The sequence below is a fragment of the Triticum aestivum genome, chromosome 3B (assembly GCF_018294505.1).
Source record: "Triticum aestivum cultivar Chinese Spring chromosome 3B, IWGSC CS RefSeq v2.1, whole genome shotgun sequence".
Classification (NCBI taxonomy): Eukaryota; Viridiplantae; Streptophyta; class Magnoliopsida; order Poales; family Poaceae; genus Triticum; species Triticum aestivum.
The window spans coordinates 738301666-738316441 of NC_057801.1; the positions used below are offsets into that span (position 1 = coordinate 738301666).

At 44.4% G+C, this 14776-nt stretch overlaps 1 protein-coding gene across 1 annotated transcript; it reads right to left on the reverse strand.

Annotated features, from left to right (window-relative positions):
- Positions 1–9036: 9036 nt before the first annotated feature.
- On the reverse strand, positions 9037–10667 carry LOC123066254 (gallate 1-beta-glucosyltransferase 84A24). Its single transcript, XM_044489374.1, has one exon. The coding sequence runs from the start codon at positions 10559–10561 to the stop codon at positions 9125–9127; it is 1437 nt and encodes a 478-aa protein (XP_044345309.1). The 5' UTR covers positions 10562–10667; the 3' UTR covers positions 9037–9124.
- Positions 10668–14776: the final 4109 nt, after the last annotated feature.

Below are 14776 nucleotides of genomic sequence, written 5' to 3' on the forward strand. Positions count from 1 at the left end.
CTAGTGAACTAGTTTATTTTTAGTAAGAACTAGTTTATTTTTATTTATAGTAAGTGCTTAATTGAACTAGTTGAATTAATACAACTATTTTATTTTTAGGACAAAAATTAATAGAACTAGTTTACTTTTTTAGTTAAAGCAATTATTCTTGCATCAATGTCGATGATGTCTATCCCACATCCTCGTCGTCTACTCGATGGAGGAGGCCTGCTTGATCAGAGGGGCCATGTCCGGGACTGGGCTCCGTCGAGTTGGTACTGGGATGTGCTACCTTCCGGAACGCGTAGCTTGGTGAGGAGCCAGCCTATCGTTGACCTGAACCTTCTTTGGTGGCGGTCGCATGGGTCAGTGATGGTGCGGAGGCTTGAGGACCCCGTGGAGGTGGTAAGTCACCGTGTTAGCCAGGAGGACGAGCACGTCCGTCACTACATGGTTGCGTTGGAGGGCAAGTTCTCCAACACCTGGCAGGTTCTTTAGGGATCTCACTGGAGCTATGATCCTGTGATGGTTCCTTCTCTTTGGGTGTCCACCGCCCGAGCCGATACCCGTCGTTCACTAGGGTTTTAGCTGTATTAGTGAGGTTAATGTATGGGACTATTTGAGATGTATTAGTGATAATATTCGACGACGTACAGACACAAGAGATGATTTAGTTTTGCTTATTGAATGCATGCTAATTTGAATACTAATTTATTTTATGATTTAGTTTTGATTATTGAATGCTCAAATTGGAGAACTACTCCTATTTTGAATGCTCAAATTGGAGGGCACTATTTTGAATACTATTTTGTTTTTGTAGCCAAATCTCCATGTCATCGCCGCCGTCATCCCTGTCACAGGCCCCCTCCGACCTCGAGGTGAGACTAGCCAAATATCCATGTCAATATGAGTCCTATAAGATATTTTAAAATGTTTTTGTTCATATTTTCAACCATTGAAATGCAATAACCATCAAATTTGAATGCAATGACCATCAAGTTTGAATGCAAATAGGATATGTGCTTGCCCAAGTGGCCATGTTTGCAGGTAAGACCTCCGAGTGGCCTATGTTTTGCCAGAGTGTTGATTAATTTCCATTCCGGCAAATTTCAGGCGCTTGATATGTCCTTTTTTTAGCAAAGGTCATGCCAGATTTTTCCGTGAATTTTGGCATAAATTGTGCTAGAATATGTAGGAAATATCAAGTGGCCTGGATTTTCTAGAAAGATAATTAATGACATTTCGGGTTGACTTTAAGTCTATCGAGGATCCATACATGACAATCAAAAAATGAGTGAGGGAGAAAGTCTGCACCATATATGAGAGAGGAAGAAACCCGACTGTTGTCATGGGGGTCGTTTCTCTTTCCTCTCCTTGTGCTAGACCTTTGTTAGGCTAGGCACTAGGGGAAGGAGTAGTAACGACCATCACCGACGGTTGAAAAATCAATGAGGGGGTGTGTCCACCATATATGAGAGAACGAAGAAGAATGTCGACTGTTGTCATGGGGGTCGCTTCTCCTTCGTTCCCGTGTGCTAGACATTTTGGTTTAATGCACTTGGGGACGAAGGGAGGAACAACCATCACCAACGGTCAAATATATACACCACGTGAGCTGAGAGTTTTCAAAAAAAACTCGACGGGCCGATAGTCAACCCGTGTTGAATAATAATGATATAATTTAGCTTTTGTAGTACATATACCGAATTTTAGAAGTTTAATCTTTGAATTATGAACATAGGAAATGTCGTCGGTCAAAAGTCCCGAGGAGTGCTCCTGGTGCGGCGACAACCGGGATTTCTGTGACAGGCCTCACTTGGTAAGGTCGGCGCTTCAGCATTAAGCTCGAGGAGGCCTTCGATTGTGAAACGGTATGCTACGACGCAAAGTGTTTTTTTCGTAATTAAGCTCGACTTCTACTACTTCAACATGTAATTTTCGTCTTTTACAATTCGACTAGCTTATCCCATGCCATGCAAGACGCTATGGCCTGGAGAGGATGGGTTTTGAAGATCATGAGAGGAATGAAACAAAGGAAATTAACCTAAGGACCCATCATGGTATGGATTTTGAGGTAAATCTATACAATTCTGAGAGCGTATCCCATTTTGGTTTCCCGGATTGGGAAGCACTTTGCAAGATGTATGATTTTCAAGAGGGTATGTTTGTCACCATGGATCTTGGTGATACTGACATCGAGGTAGACAATTTGGGGTCCTTGTTGATATGCTTCCAATTCTACGCTATGTGAGTTTCTCAAACATAGTTGTTAAGTAATTTATATTGTTTATTTCAAAACAGTTGGCAGCTTATTTCCATTGATAGCTTATTTTCATTCTTCAAAGAATGTGCGGAAGATGGTAGACAGAACCTACTACACCGATGGCTCTGAGTTAACTTATCAGGAGAAAAATCATCTGGTCGCATTTTGTACTGATCTTGAGAATTACAATGTCTATTATTAAACGCCTCCACATTATGGTCAATATGTGCCACTAGTGCACGTGTTGAACTACGGTAACATCCATGGAGATGCCATGGTAAGATTTTTTAGTATTACGACATCCGTGCATCTTTCGCATAAATTCTTCTAAAAGTGAACTACATTGCTAACTGCGAAGTTATTACTATGTTTTTCAACAGAAAATCCCCAATGATTGTGTGCCTCATCTGATGTATCAGAATGGTCGCCTTGATGTTTTGAACATACAGCCAGGTCATCCTACGAATCACACCTGTCCATATCAGATTTCTAAAACCAGTGAGGACATGATAATCATAGAATGGAAAAATGTATGGACAATCGTAGGGAGGTTCTTGGAAGCAACATGTGCGAAAGGCAAGAATTGGAGACGGGATAATCTCGCTTCTCCGTAATGGAGAGTCAGGGCCTATCTTGTTTTATGCTATTTTACCTAAGAGAAGGTAGTAGGTCCTATGAGAGAGAAGTAGGTCCTTGGTACAATGTGTTATTATGTGGTACAATGTGTTAGAGTTGATGATGATGAGGAGTTGTGATTATGACTACTGACCAACTTGTTGTATGATGTCTCATTGATAAAAATGATGATCATGAGGAGGTGTTATATGACAATGATGTATGATGATGATAAGTTATTAATGATATGATGATGATGATGATGAGTTATTATGACATTGGGTGAAAGAACCGCGGTTTAGTTTCAAGTGGATGGATCCAAAGTGACCAATGGTCACTTTGGATCTATGCACTTGAAACTAATCCATGGTTCTTTCACCCAATGATGTAGTAACTCATTCTGATGGAAAAACAATCTCTAAATTGCTACTGTATGAAAACTTGTATAATGGCGTATGGATACAAAATAAAACGAAAAAGAAATACCCAACAATAGTAGTAGCGCGGGTAGGGCGGCGCGCTACTAGTAACTACCAGTAGTGTTGTGCGACAAAAGCACTACTGCTAAGAACGTATAGCAGGAGCGCGGGCAAGCACACACTATTGATAAACTTTAGCTGTAGCGCCGTATCAGTAGCGTGCCACACCGCACTACTGATATACCTAAAACCGGCGCTACTGCTAGCCTTTTCCCTAGTAGTGATACCTGAGCTTAATACCTAACTTTTTACCTTCGTCGAGTTCCCAATCTCCAGAGTTGCGTTTAATTCTTTCTAAAAGATCCCACCGGAAGTCAATAGTCTTCTTCATAAAGGAACCGATACAAGAAGTATCGAGCATGGATCGATCATCATGAGAAAGCCGAGCATAAAATTCTGAATTATAATTTCTCTTGAGAGCTCATTTGACTTAAGACTGCCCCAAGCTAGAGCGATACTTTCTCCTTCACGAGGCCAAAAATTATATATATAATTCCCATCATGATGAACTAGATGCATAGGATGATTTTTTTGGTGAAATTCCAATTTCAATCAATTCCAATTCCAAGATCCAATATCATCGCATAGCCTATACCATGCCAATACTTTTCCCTTCAAAGATAAAGGGAAAACCTTCTTCTTAGCTTCATCTCTGGGTAAACCTGCAAGCTTAAACAATCCACAAATTTCATCCACATATATCAAGTGCATATCAGGTTGTTCGGTTCCATCTCCTGCATAAGGATTAGCTAGCAGTTGTTCTATCATACCCGAAGGAATTTCAGAACCAATATTTTCAGTAGGTGAAGTAGGTTGAGGGGTAACTAATTGTGGTTCCGGTCGAGGTGAAGATACCCCGAACAAATCCCTCAAAGTATTGTTTTCCATAGTAGCAAGTGACAATAAATTTCAGCACATAGCGATAATTTTTCCTTACTGATTTCCACTTACTAAGAGCGCTTCACTCCCTGGAACGGTGTCAGAAAAGAGCCTTGATGACCCACAAGTAAGGGGGGTCAATCGTAGTCCTTTCTATAAGTAAGAGTGCCGAACCCAACGAGGAGCAGAAGGAAATGACAAGCGGTTTTTAGTAAGGTAATGTCTGCAAGCACTGAAATTATAACTAACGAGTAGTCTGATAGCAAGATAATTTGTAACGAGCAAGTAACGGTAATAGTAACAAAAGTGTAGCAAGGTAGCCCAATCCTTTTGAGGCAAAGGACAGGCCAAAACATTCTCTTATGATAAGCAAAGCGTTCTTGAGGGTACATGGGAATTTCATCTAGTCACTTCCATCATGTTGGTTATTTGTGTTTGCTACTTTGATAATTTGATATGTGGGTGGACCAATGATTAGGTGTTGTTCTTACTTGAACAAACCTCCTACTTATGATTAACCCCCTCAAAAGCATTTGCAACTATGAGAAAAGTATTAAGAATAATTCTAACCATAGCATTAAACTCTTGGATCCAAATCAGCCCCTTACGGAATAGCGCATAAACTAGGGTTTAAGCTTCTGTCACTCTCGCAACCCATCATATAATAACTACTCCACAATGCATTCCCTTAGTCCCAAGTATGGTGAAGTGTCATGTAGTCGACGTTCACATGACACCACTAAGGGAATCACAACATACATATCATCAAAATATCGAACACATATCAAGTTCACATGATTACTTGCAACAAGATTTCTCCCGTGACCTCAAGAACAAAAGTAACTACTACAAATGATAATCATGCTCAAGATTAGAGAGGTATTAAATAGCATAATGGATCTGAACATATAATCTTCCACCAAATAAACCATATAGTAATGAACTGCAAGATGTAATCAACACTACTAGTCACCCACAAGTACCAATCTATTGTTCCGGTACAAATATTAAACACAAGAGATGAACTAGGGTTTGAGAGCAAATGGCGTTGTTGAAGATGTTGATGGATATTACCCACCCCAAGATGGGATAGTTGTTGGTGATGATGATGACGATGCTTTCCCCCTACGGGAGGTAAGTTCCCCCGGCGGAATCGCTCCGCTGGAGGGCAAAAGTGCTCCTGCCCAAGTTCCGCCTCGAGACGGTGGCGCTTCATTCCAAAAGTCCTCTCCTAATTTATTTTTCTAGGTCAAAATGACTTATATACCAGAAGAGGGGCACCGGAGGTGGGCCGAGGAGGGCACAACCCACCAGGACACGTCTGGGCTCCCTGGCGCGCCCAAGTGGGTTGTGCCCACCTGGTGGGCCCCCTCTGGTAGTTATTTGCTCCAATAATTCTTATTTATTCCATAAAATTCTTCGTGAAGTTTCACTCATTTGGAGCTGTGCAGAATAGGTAGCCCGATGTAGCTTTTTCAGGTTCAGATTTCCAGGTGCCGGAATTCTCCCTCTTTGTGTGAACCTTGCATATTGTGAGAGAAAGGCATTAGAATTACTCTAAAAAGCATTATTATGCATAAAAAGATTATAAATAACAGTAGGAAAACATGTTGCAAAATGGACGTATCATACCTCCTTGAAACACATCTTTTCTGTGTCGATGGCTTCGCCCTCCCTCCCTCTTTCCGCAAGTTGCTCCACGCCACGAGGCGATCCTTCGTTCTCTACTCCAACACCGCTTAGCTCTAGTGCTATTAAAGTATCAATCTTGGATGTTTTATATACATTTACAAGCAACTTTATATCATTTTTTGGGACTAACTTATTAACCTAGTGCCCAGTGCTAGTTGTTGTTTTTGGTTTTGCAGAATATCAGTATCAAACGAAGTCCAAATGCCACGAAACTTTTTGGAGATTTTTTTATGGACATGGAACACTAGAAGCTTCGGGAGAGGACCAGACGTGGGAGCATGGGACCACCACCCACCAGGGCGCGCCCAGGGGGGTCGGCACGCCCTGATGGGTGGTGGGGCCCCTGAGGCTCCGTTTGACCTAATCCCACCTCTATAACCCATAAATCAAAAAACCCTCGGGGGAGTCCACGAAATACTTTTTCCACCGTCGCAAGCCTTTGTTCTCGAGAGCTCCCATCTGAAGGCCTTCTTCGGTACTCCGCCGGAGGGGGAAACGATCACAAAGGGGTTCTTCATCAACCTTTTTGCCTCTCTGATGAGCGTGAGTAGTTTACCACAGACCCACGGGTCCATAGTTAGTAGCTAGATGACTTCTTCTATCTTGATGCTCTTCAATACAATGTTCTCCTTGATGTTCTTGGAGTTATATCCGATATAATTCCCTTTTGCGGTTTGTTTGCAAAGATCCAATGAATTGTGAGTTTATGATCAGATCTATCCATGAATATTATTTGGGTTTGAACTCTTTTATGCATGATTAATATAGCCTCGTATTTCTTCTCTGATTTATTGGTTTGGTTTGGCAAACTAGATTGATTTATCTTGCCATGGGAAGAGGTGCTTTGTGATGGGTTCGATCTTGCGATGCTCAATCTCAGTGACAGAAAGAGACATGGCACGCATGTATCGTTGCTATTAAGGGTACCAAGATGGGGTTTATTCATACCTGAGTTTATCTTGTCAACATCATGTCATCTTGCCTAATGCATTACTCCGTTTTTTCATGAACTTAATACACTAGATGCATGCTGGATAGCGGTCGATGTGTGGAGTAATAGTAGTAGATGCATAATCGCTTCGGTCTACTAATCTTGGACGTGACGCCTATGTATGATCATTTCCTTGGATATCGTCATAATTATTTGATTTTCTATCAATTGCTCAACAGTAATTTGTTTACCCACCGTATGTTATTTTCTCAAGAGAAGTCTCTAGTGAAAACTATGGCCCCGGGGTCTATCTTTTATCATATAAAATCCTAAAAATACCTTGCTGCAATTTTCTTTTATTTATTTTATTTTGTAGTTTAGTTAGATCTATTTATCAAATCCTATACAACTTAATCTTTCTCAATTCCGTTGAGGGATTGACAACCCCTCTACGCGTTGAGTTGCAAATATTTGTTGTTTGTGTGCAGGTGTTGTTTACTACATAGTGTCGCTTGGTTCTCCTACTGGATTGATAACCTTGGTTTCACAACTGAGAGAAATATTTATCTCTACCGTACTGCATCATCCTCTCTTCTTCGGGAAAATCCCAACGCAGCTCACAAGTAGCAGATACCGGCAGAAAGGTCGTCCGTTTGATCTTTCTTCGAGGGAAAATTCTCATGGTTGGGAGGTTGTAAATCCTAGATGTTGGAATCTGCATCAATGATGTACGCCTCAAGCTGGCAATGGTTAACCTTACTCACATCTCCGTGGGTAATTGCTCTATGAGGGGACGGGGATTGCGAGTTTGAATGCCCACGGGAAAGCTGGTGAGTCAAATATCTTACTCAGCGCGCAACACAGGGATGTGGATGGGATATCATTACTCGTGCCCGTTAACCACCTTACCCGTGAAGGCCTTACAGATGGGCTCTAAAATTAGTAGACCCCATGTAATTCCTGCCCTTACCCACTCAAATTTCCAACCATGTAATTCCCACCCTTTGGCCAAAAAGCATAAGAAAACCACAACCTAGCCACATCATATTATTTATTATGCCAAAATGCTATTTTTTTACTGAAAAGTCATCATTTTTTTTGTTGATTGCGTGTATGGGTTTCTTCATTGGATAAAAAAAACGACGGGGATGGGGATGAGAATATTTTTATCCCCGCAGACAGGTATGGGGATGAGGACGGGCATGAAAAGGCTGTCGCGGGGACGGGGATGAGAGTCCAATACCCACCTGGGCAATCCCCATTGCCAGCCTGATGTACGCCGACTCTACCGCTTCACACACACCTAGAATAATTAGCCACCAATGTCATCACAGCACAGCCAAGGCCACCGCTGACAAGGGCAATCGGTCACACACCAGCACTATTGAAATATTGTTTCATCCCGTAGCAACGCATGAATATTTTGCTAGTTTATTAATCATAAATACATGTTATAGCTTAATATCTATGGAATGAATCAAATCAATTTTATTATTTTCATGTCACATCATTTCGTGCATGTTATCCAAGCAAATATCATCGTTGGGGCCCTATTGTACATAGACAAATTAAGCAGAATAAGTCGATAAATTAAGCAGACGCGAGCTGAACTATTTAGGGGTGACCGTCTGCATTTGCTTTCTGTCTTTTGAACTTGTTCATGGTTAGTCTCTGAAAAAATTTGTGCAAGCCGATTTTCTAAGCCATTAGATTAAGATCCAACAATTGTCCTTCTTTCTTCTTCCTCGAGTTTTCTTCCACCTTCAGTTGTTGTTCTTCTCATAAAATCGACTTAGCTAAATTACAAATTCAGTCAACTTACATAATTATTATGAATTATTACCGTTTACTCTGAAGCCCACTCATGGAATATGACGTCCTTGCACACGATTGACGCACGCACTGACGTAAATTTGTATCTTTTCTTCTTGTTTTCTATTCCTTGGTACACAATGACTTGGCAAATCGTGACCGATTCTACCATTCGCCACTATCCTGAAGCGCTAGCTGGTGCCATCCCACGAAACGGGGTAGCCAAGGAAAACGAAAACAGTAATTGGCCCCACCTGAACGCAGCAGTGGTTTTCATTTTTTGCAGATATTTTGATGGAATTCACTGATATTTTTTTCAAATATGTAACTGAATTCAAGTGAATATTTCGGTCATTTGGACGAAATAGAGACTGAAATAACTGAAATTCACTGTGATTTCGGTTGGTACTAAAATTTTCGTGAAACTGAAATTGAAAACCAGCACACGTCGGCTTAATTTCTACTGAAACCATACTATCTTGAACTTGAAACACTAATAAGGAACTCGTCCACGAAGGCCTGTATGTGGCGGTCCGACGACCCGCCGGGCGCCACGGCCGCCCTCGCCACCGCGCTCCACGCCCTGGCGTTGTCGAGCATCGCGCCGGCGTCGGGCCCAGCCACAACGTTCTCCAAGGCATCGCGCACGGCGTCCCGCCGCAGCGGCGCGCGGACGCGCACGCCCATCTTGAGCTCCTCAACCAGATACTTAGCGTCCGTGCACTGGTCGCCCCACATCGGGAAGGCCGCCACGGGGACCCCCGCGGCGAGCGTCTCCAGCGTAGAGTTCCAGCCGCAGTGCGTGAGGTAGCACGCCGTGGACGGGTGCGCGAGCACGAGGTCCTGCGGGCTCCACGGCACAACCATGCCGCGCCCGGCGACGGAGTTCAGGTAACCCTCCGGGAGCAACGCGCTGTTGTCCGGCCGAACTACCCACAGGAAGGGGCGGCCGGTGGACGCGAGCCCGTGCGCCATCTCGGCCAGCTCCTCGGCGGACAGCACCGCCATGCTGCCGAGAGACGCGTACACGACGGAGCGCGGCGCCTGCGTGTCCAGCCACCCCACGCACTCGTCCGCCGGCTTCATCATGTCGCCGCGCACGGCGGCCTCCTCCTCCAGCTCGACGAGTGGACCGACGGGGATGAGCAGGGGAGGCCGCGGCGAGACGCTCTGGAGAGAGTTGACCACGTCGCGCTCCAGCTCGGAGAAGGAGTTGACGAACACCCACGACGGCTTGTGGATGGCGCGGAACTGCCTCAGTATCGCCTCGGTGAAGAGCTTGTAGCAGTAGGGGTTCGACGGCAACAGGAACGACGGCACGTCGGTGACAGACAGCGCCGGGAGTCCCGGGAGCTTGACTCGAGCGTCGAGGTCGTCCTCGGCCGGGAGGTCCAAGAGCCCGTGCACGTGGTGGTAGTAGAGCGAGAATACCGCGCAGGACTGCACCCAGAGCACCGCATAGGGGATGCCGGCGGCTTCGGCGACGTCCATCGCCCACGGGATGAACGGGTTCACGACGACGCACGCGACAGGCCGTCCCGCCTCCTCCTGGCGCCTCAGCAGCTTCGCGAACGCCGGCGGCCCGGCCGTCTCCAGGTGCGTCATCAGGTCGTTGAACTTCAGCTCCTCCTTCCCGTCGAAATGGTCGTCTAGGAACTCGAACCGGATGCGGCCAAGGCCGAGCGACACGCCGTCGCCGCCATCTTCCACCCCGGAGGAGGCTGTGATCTTCGCTCCAACATCGGAGGTCGATGAGAAGGTGATCAAGAGACCCTTGGCCGCGAGGCGCTTGCCCAGGCGCAGCATGGGGTTGACGTTGCCCTGCGACGGGTTGCATATGATGAGCAAGTGGGCCGCAGACAAGGTCGCCGCCGCCGTGACCGTGGCCGCGGCCTCCTCACCCATGGCCATGGCCTGTGATCGAGATGTCGTCTTCTCTTCTTGCTTGATCCTGTGAGGAGCTGGCTAAAGTCCACTGGTAATCAGATGTGGACCGGGTACTCTTTTATTAGGGACGGCAGCGCGATCAACGTTGCGTGACACATGGGGTACGAACGACTGGCTGTCTCAATACGACAAGCCTGATCACCTTTGTCAATCTAAACATGATATCAACTCAATATCTCGAAGATGCTCATAAAAATAGAATATGTGTACGTATTTATAAATGGGTGTATATATGTTTGTACTGTGTTAACAAAAAGGACAAGCCTGACCACACCGATGGCACGCAGTGCTGCAGACGGGCTAGCTGGATGATACTTTGGCGCAAGACGACACTGTTTAAGCAGTACGGTGGGGAGTTAATTGCAGGGAAGTATCACACTTGGGGCAGTTGTAACAGATCAGTACCACTATTCAGTTTTTTGGCAAGTCAGTATCACGTTTGAGGCTAGTCGTTGCAATACGGGCTAAGCCGCGTATAACTCTGTATTGACGCTGTATCTGACAACCCGGCTCCACCAGTCAGTTGACAAGCCGCCGAACCGGTGCGTCGCTCGGGTGGCTAGGACGGACCCAGCTCGGTCGGTCTTGTCTCGGTCGAACCCTAGCAGTTCTCTCCTCTCCCTCTCCCTCTCCCTATCCTCGCGATGGCTAGTCCGGGTGGCGGCGGCGGCGGCTGTGGCGGCGGCGGCTCTGGCGGTGGCCGGAGCAGCGGTGGCATTGTGGGCGGGTACGGAGACCTCCCCGGACTCGCGAGCGATGCGCACAGAGGAATCAAAGTCAACGGCGAGGAGTCCAGTTCGTCAGTTTACTACAGCGACGACGACGAGGGCATGGAGGCGCCGTTGTCCATGGAGCAGCGACTGCGGCTGGCTGAGATCTGGGTGGCCAACCCTACCATGAGCCATCACTGGAGCCATGGATTGGGTGGCCTACTGTAAGTGTTTTTTCCTCTCCCTCTCTACTCTCTCATTTGTGCTATGATTCGGGCTAGGGTTAGGTTTACTGAAATTTTGCTGTCCATTGTAGTTTGGATGATGCTGTTTGGGATGTTAGGATTCACTTCTATGCTCAGCATAATTTGGATAGGAAGATATGCAACTCAGATGTCACATATTTGAATTTGTATGAACTGATGCGAACACAAGGATTTAACTTCAGTGATGAATTGTACCACATGGGGAATACAGGCATAGGAGTGCAGAGAGAGCATGCCCTAGATTTGATAGACACAAACATCAAGTTGCAGAAAATTAAGAAGCAGAATGAGGACAGTTTAGTTCTGAACTTGTTAGTCAGGGCCACAACATTTGTCAGTACTGCATGTCATGTTAGTGAGGAAAAATTAGCCACAGTTCTATATGAAGAACCTGTTGTGTATGATCTAAGAGATCCTCCTGTGCTTGTTGTTAATGATCATGGTGTTGTTTATGAGAGTCAAAGCAGCAACAGTAATGCACTAGTACAACTTACTGGTATGTGCACACAAGAGAGCAGAAATGTCAGCAAGAGGAAGCTCAAATCTGTGATGGAAGAATAGGAAGAGGAGGGATATAAGAGTAATGATGAATCTCAAGGGGCATATGACAGTGACAACAACCCTTTCTGCATGAAGAAGTACATGATTGCTGAAGACACAGAGATAATAGAGGGAAAGAGGCTAGCAGATGTAGAACTAGAAGAGGATGCAGATTCAGATGAAGATTTAGATAAGGAACAACTACACTATGAGGGTGACACTGAGGTTGAGGAGTTGTTTGAGATTGAGGAGGATGAGGAGGAAGATTCTGAGAAGGAGAAGGAACCACCCATGAAAGCAGCTGGTAAAAAGAGGCAAAAGCTGTCAGTTAGGAGAGGGCCCACCACTAGGACACATTCTAATGTGTTAGAGGACTTGAAACCAGATTTCAGACCATCATCAGATGAAGAAGATACTGGGTTGCTATTGGATAGTGAAGATGATGAATTTGAGCCACTAGCATTTGTCCTACCAAAAGGAAGGAATAGTAGGGCCATGAAAAGGCCAGCAAGGATATGGTACAATGAAAAACTGGAGCAACCGCATCAACAGTTATGTATGCACATGTGTTTCAAATACCAGCAGCAATTCAGAGATGCTCTGTTGAGCTTGCACATTACACATGCCAGAAATTTTAGGTATCATAGAAACTCAGACAAAAGGATAGTTGTTGAATGCAAACAAGAGCATTGTCAGTTCTTCATAGTTGCAGCAGTTACCAAAGGGGAGAAGACATTTTCAATAAAAAATGAGGCTGCAGCACACTTGCCCTAGCACTATAGAGACATCAAGGGTTAGTGCAAAGTGGCTTGCATAGACATATGAGTCACTGTTTAGGTCTGATCGAAACACAAGTATTTTGACTCTGATTGACAACTGCAATGAGAAGTATGGTGTTGATGTGCCCAAGCACATGGCCTATAGGGCCAAAAACCTTGCTGTAGAGGCTATTTTAGGAGAGCACAAGAAACAGTATCCCAGGCTGAGGGACTATGCTCAAGCAATCATGGATACAAACCCTGGGAGTAGAGTTATAGTTACAACTGTAACCCCAAAACCTACTACAAAAATACCACATCCAGGACCAAGGTTTTATGCTATGTTCTTCTGCATCAATGGAGCAAGGGAGGGCTTTCTCAGTGGATGCAGACCATTCATAGGTTAGTGACCTGTTTTATATGTTTCATATGCTTTATTTTAGAGCTTTATTTAGTAGGTTAGTTACATGTATAGCTTAAGTATGTTTAGTAGTGTTATATAGTGAATAAACTAGCTCCTTGATTTTATATGACATATATAGAATTGTGTATAAATTTTTGTAGATGACATATATAGAATAGTTTGATAGTTTCATATAGTTACTGAATTTGGTCTTACAAATGCAATATAGGTGTTGATGGCTGCTTTATTAAGCTCACCACTGGAGCTCAAATACTTGCTGCCACCAGCAGAGATGGCAACAACAACATTTTCCCACTGGCATTTGGTATTGTTGGACAAGAGGATACATAAAATTGGTGTTGGTTTCTGCACCGACTGAAGATATGTCTAGGAGGAGAAGTTGGACAATTTGGTCCTTATACAACCATGTCTGATAGATAGAAGCGATGAATGCATCCTCTTGTTTATCTTAATGCAAATTTGGTCCTTATACTATGATGTCAGTAGCTTAGTATGATATGCTATGTCAACAGGGCCTACTAAATGCAATTAATCAAGTATTTCCAAACTGCCACCAATGATTTTGCCTTAGACACTTGTATGCAAACTTCCAGAATGTTGGGTTTAGGGGAGAAGATCTTAAGAAATGCATGTATAATGCTAGTTATGCTTATAACCAACACAAGTTTGACATTGCAATGAATGATCTAAAAATGAGAGTGAGGAAGCTTGGAAGTGGCTGAGTGGAATACCTGCAAGATTCTGGGCTAGGCATGCTTTTGACACAAACTGTAAGACAGACTTTGTTGTTAACAACCTATCTGAGGTGTTCAACAAGTACATCCTTGATTTTAGGAAAAAACCTACTATGACTATGGTTGATGGTATTAATAATAAGCAGATGGTGAGGTGGCATAGGAATAGATAGAGTGGAAAGGCAGCTCTGTGGGAGATCACACCCAATTATGCTGAGAAGTTAGAGGTGGAAAAGGAAAGGGCCAGATTCTGTAACCCATTCAAGCTGGTGTTAATCTATGGCAAGTAACTAGTGGGCAGCAACCACATGCTATCAACTTGGAACTTCATACATGTGGTTGCAGAAAGTGGGACCTGAGTGGCACACCATGCAACCATGCAATGTCAGCAATTAACAAGGCAAAAAGGTTTCCAGAGGACTATGTGTGCAAATTCTTCAAATAACCATTTTACCTAGCAGCATATGAACCAATGATATATCATGTTCCTCGTGAACATGATTGGACAAAGTCAACAGGACCAGACATAGAGCCACCTAAATTTTATGTGAAGAGTGGAAGAAAGAAAGAAAAGAGGATAAAGTAAAGGGCAGATTTGAGGTTCCAAAGCCAAAGGAGAGTTCAAGAATGGCCACTATAACATGCAGCAACTGTGGGCTGCAAGGCCATAGATACACCAGCTGCAGCAAACAATTGAAACCAGAGTTGGCTTTGAGAAAAAATAAGCATGTGGTAAGCACCTTGTTA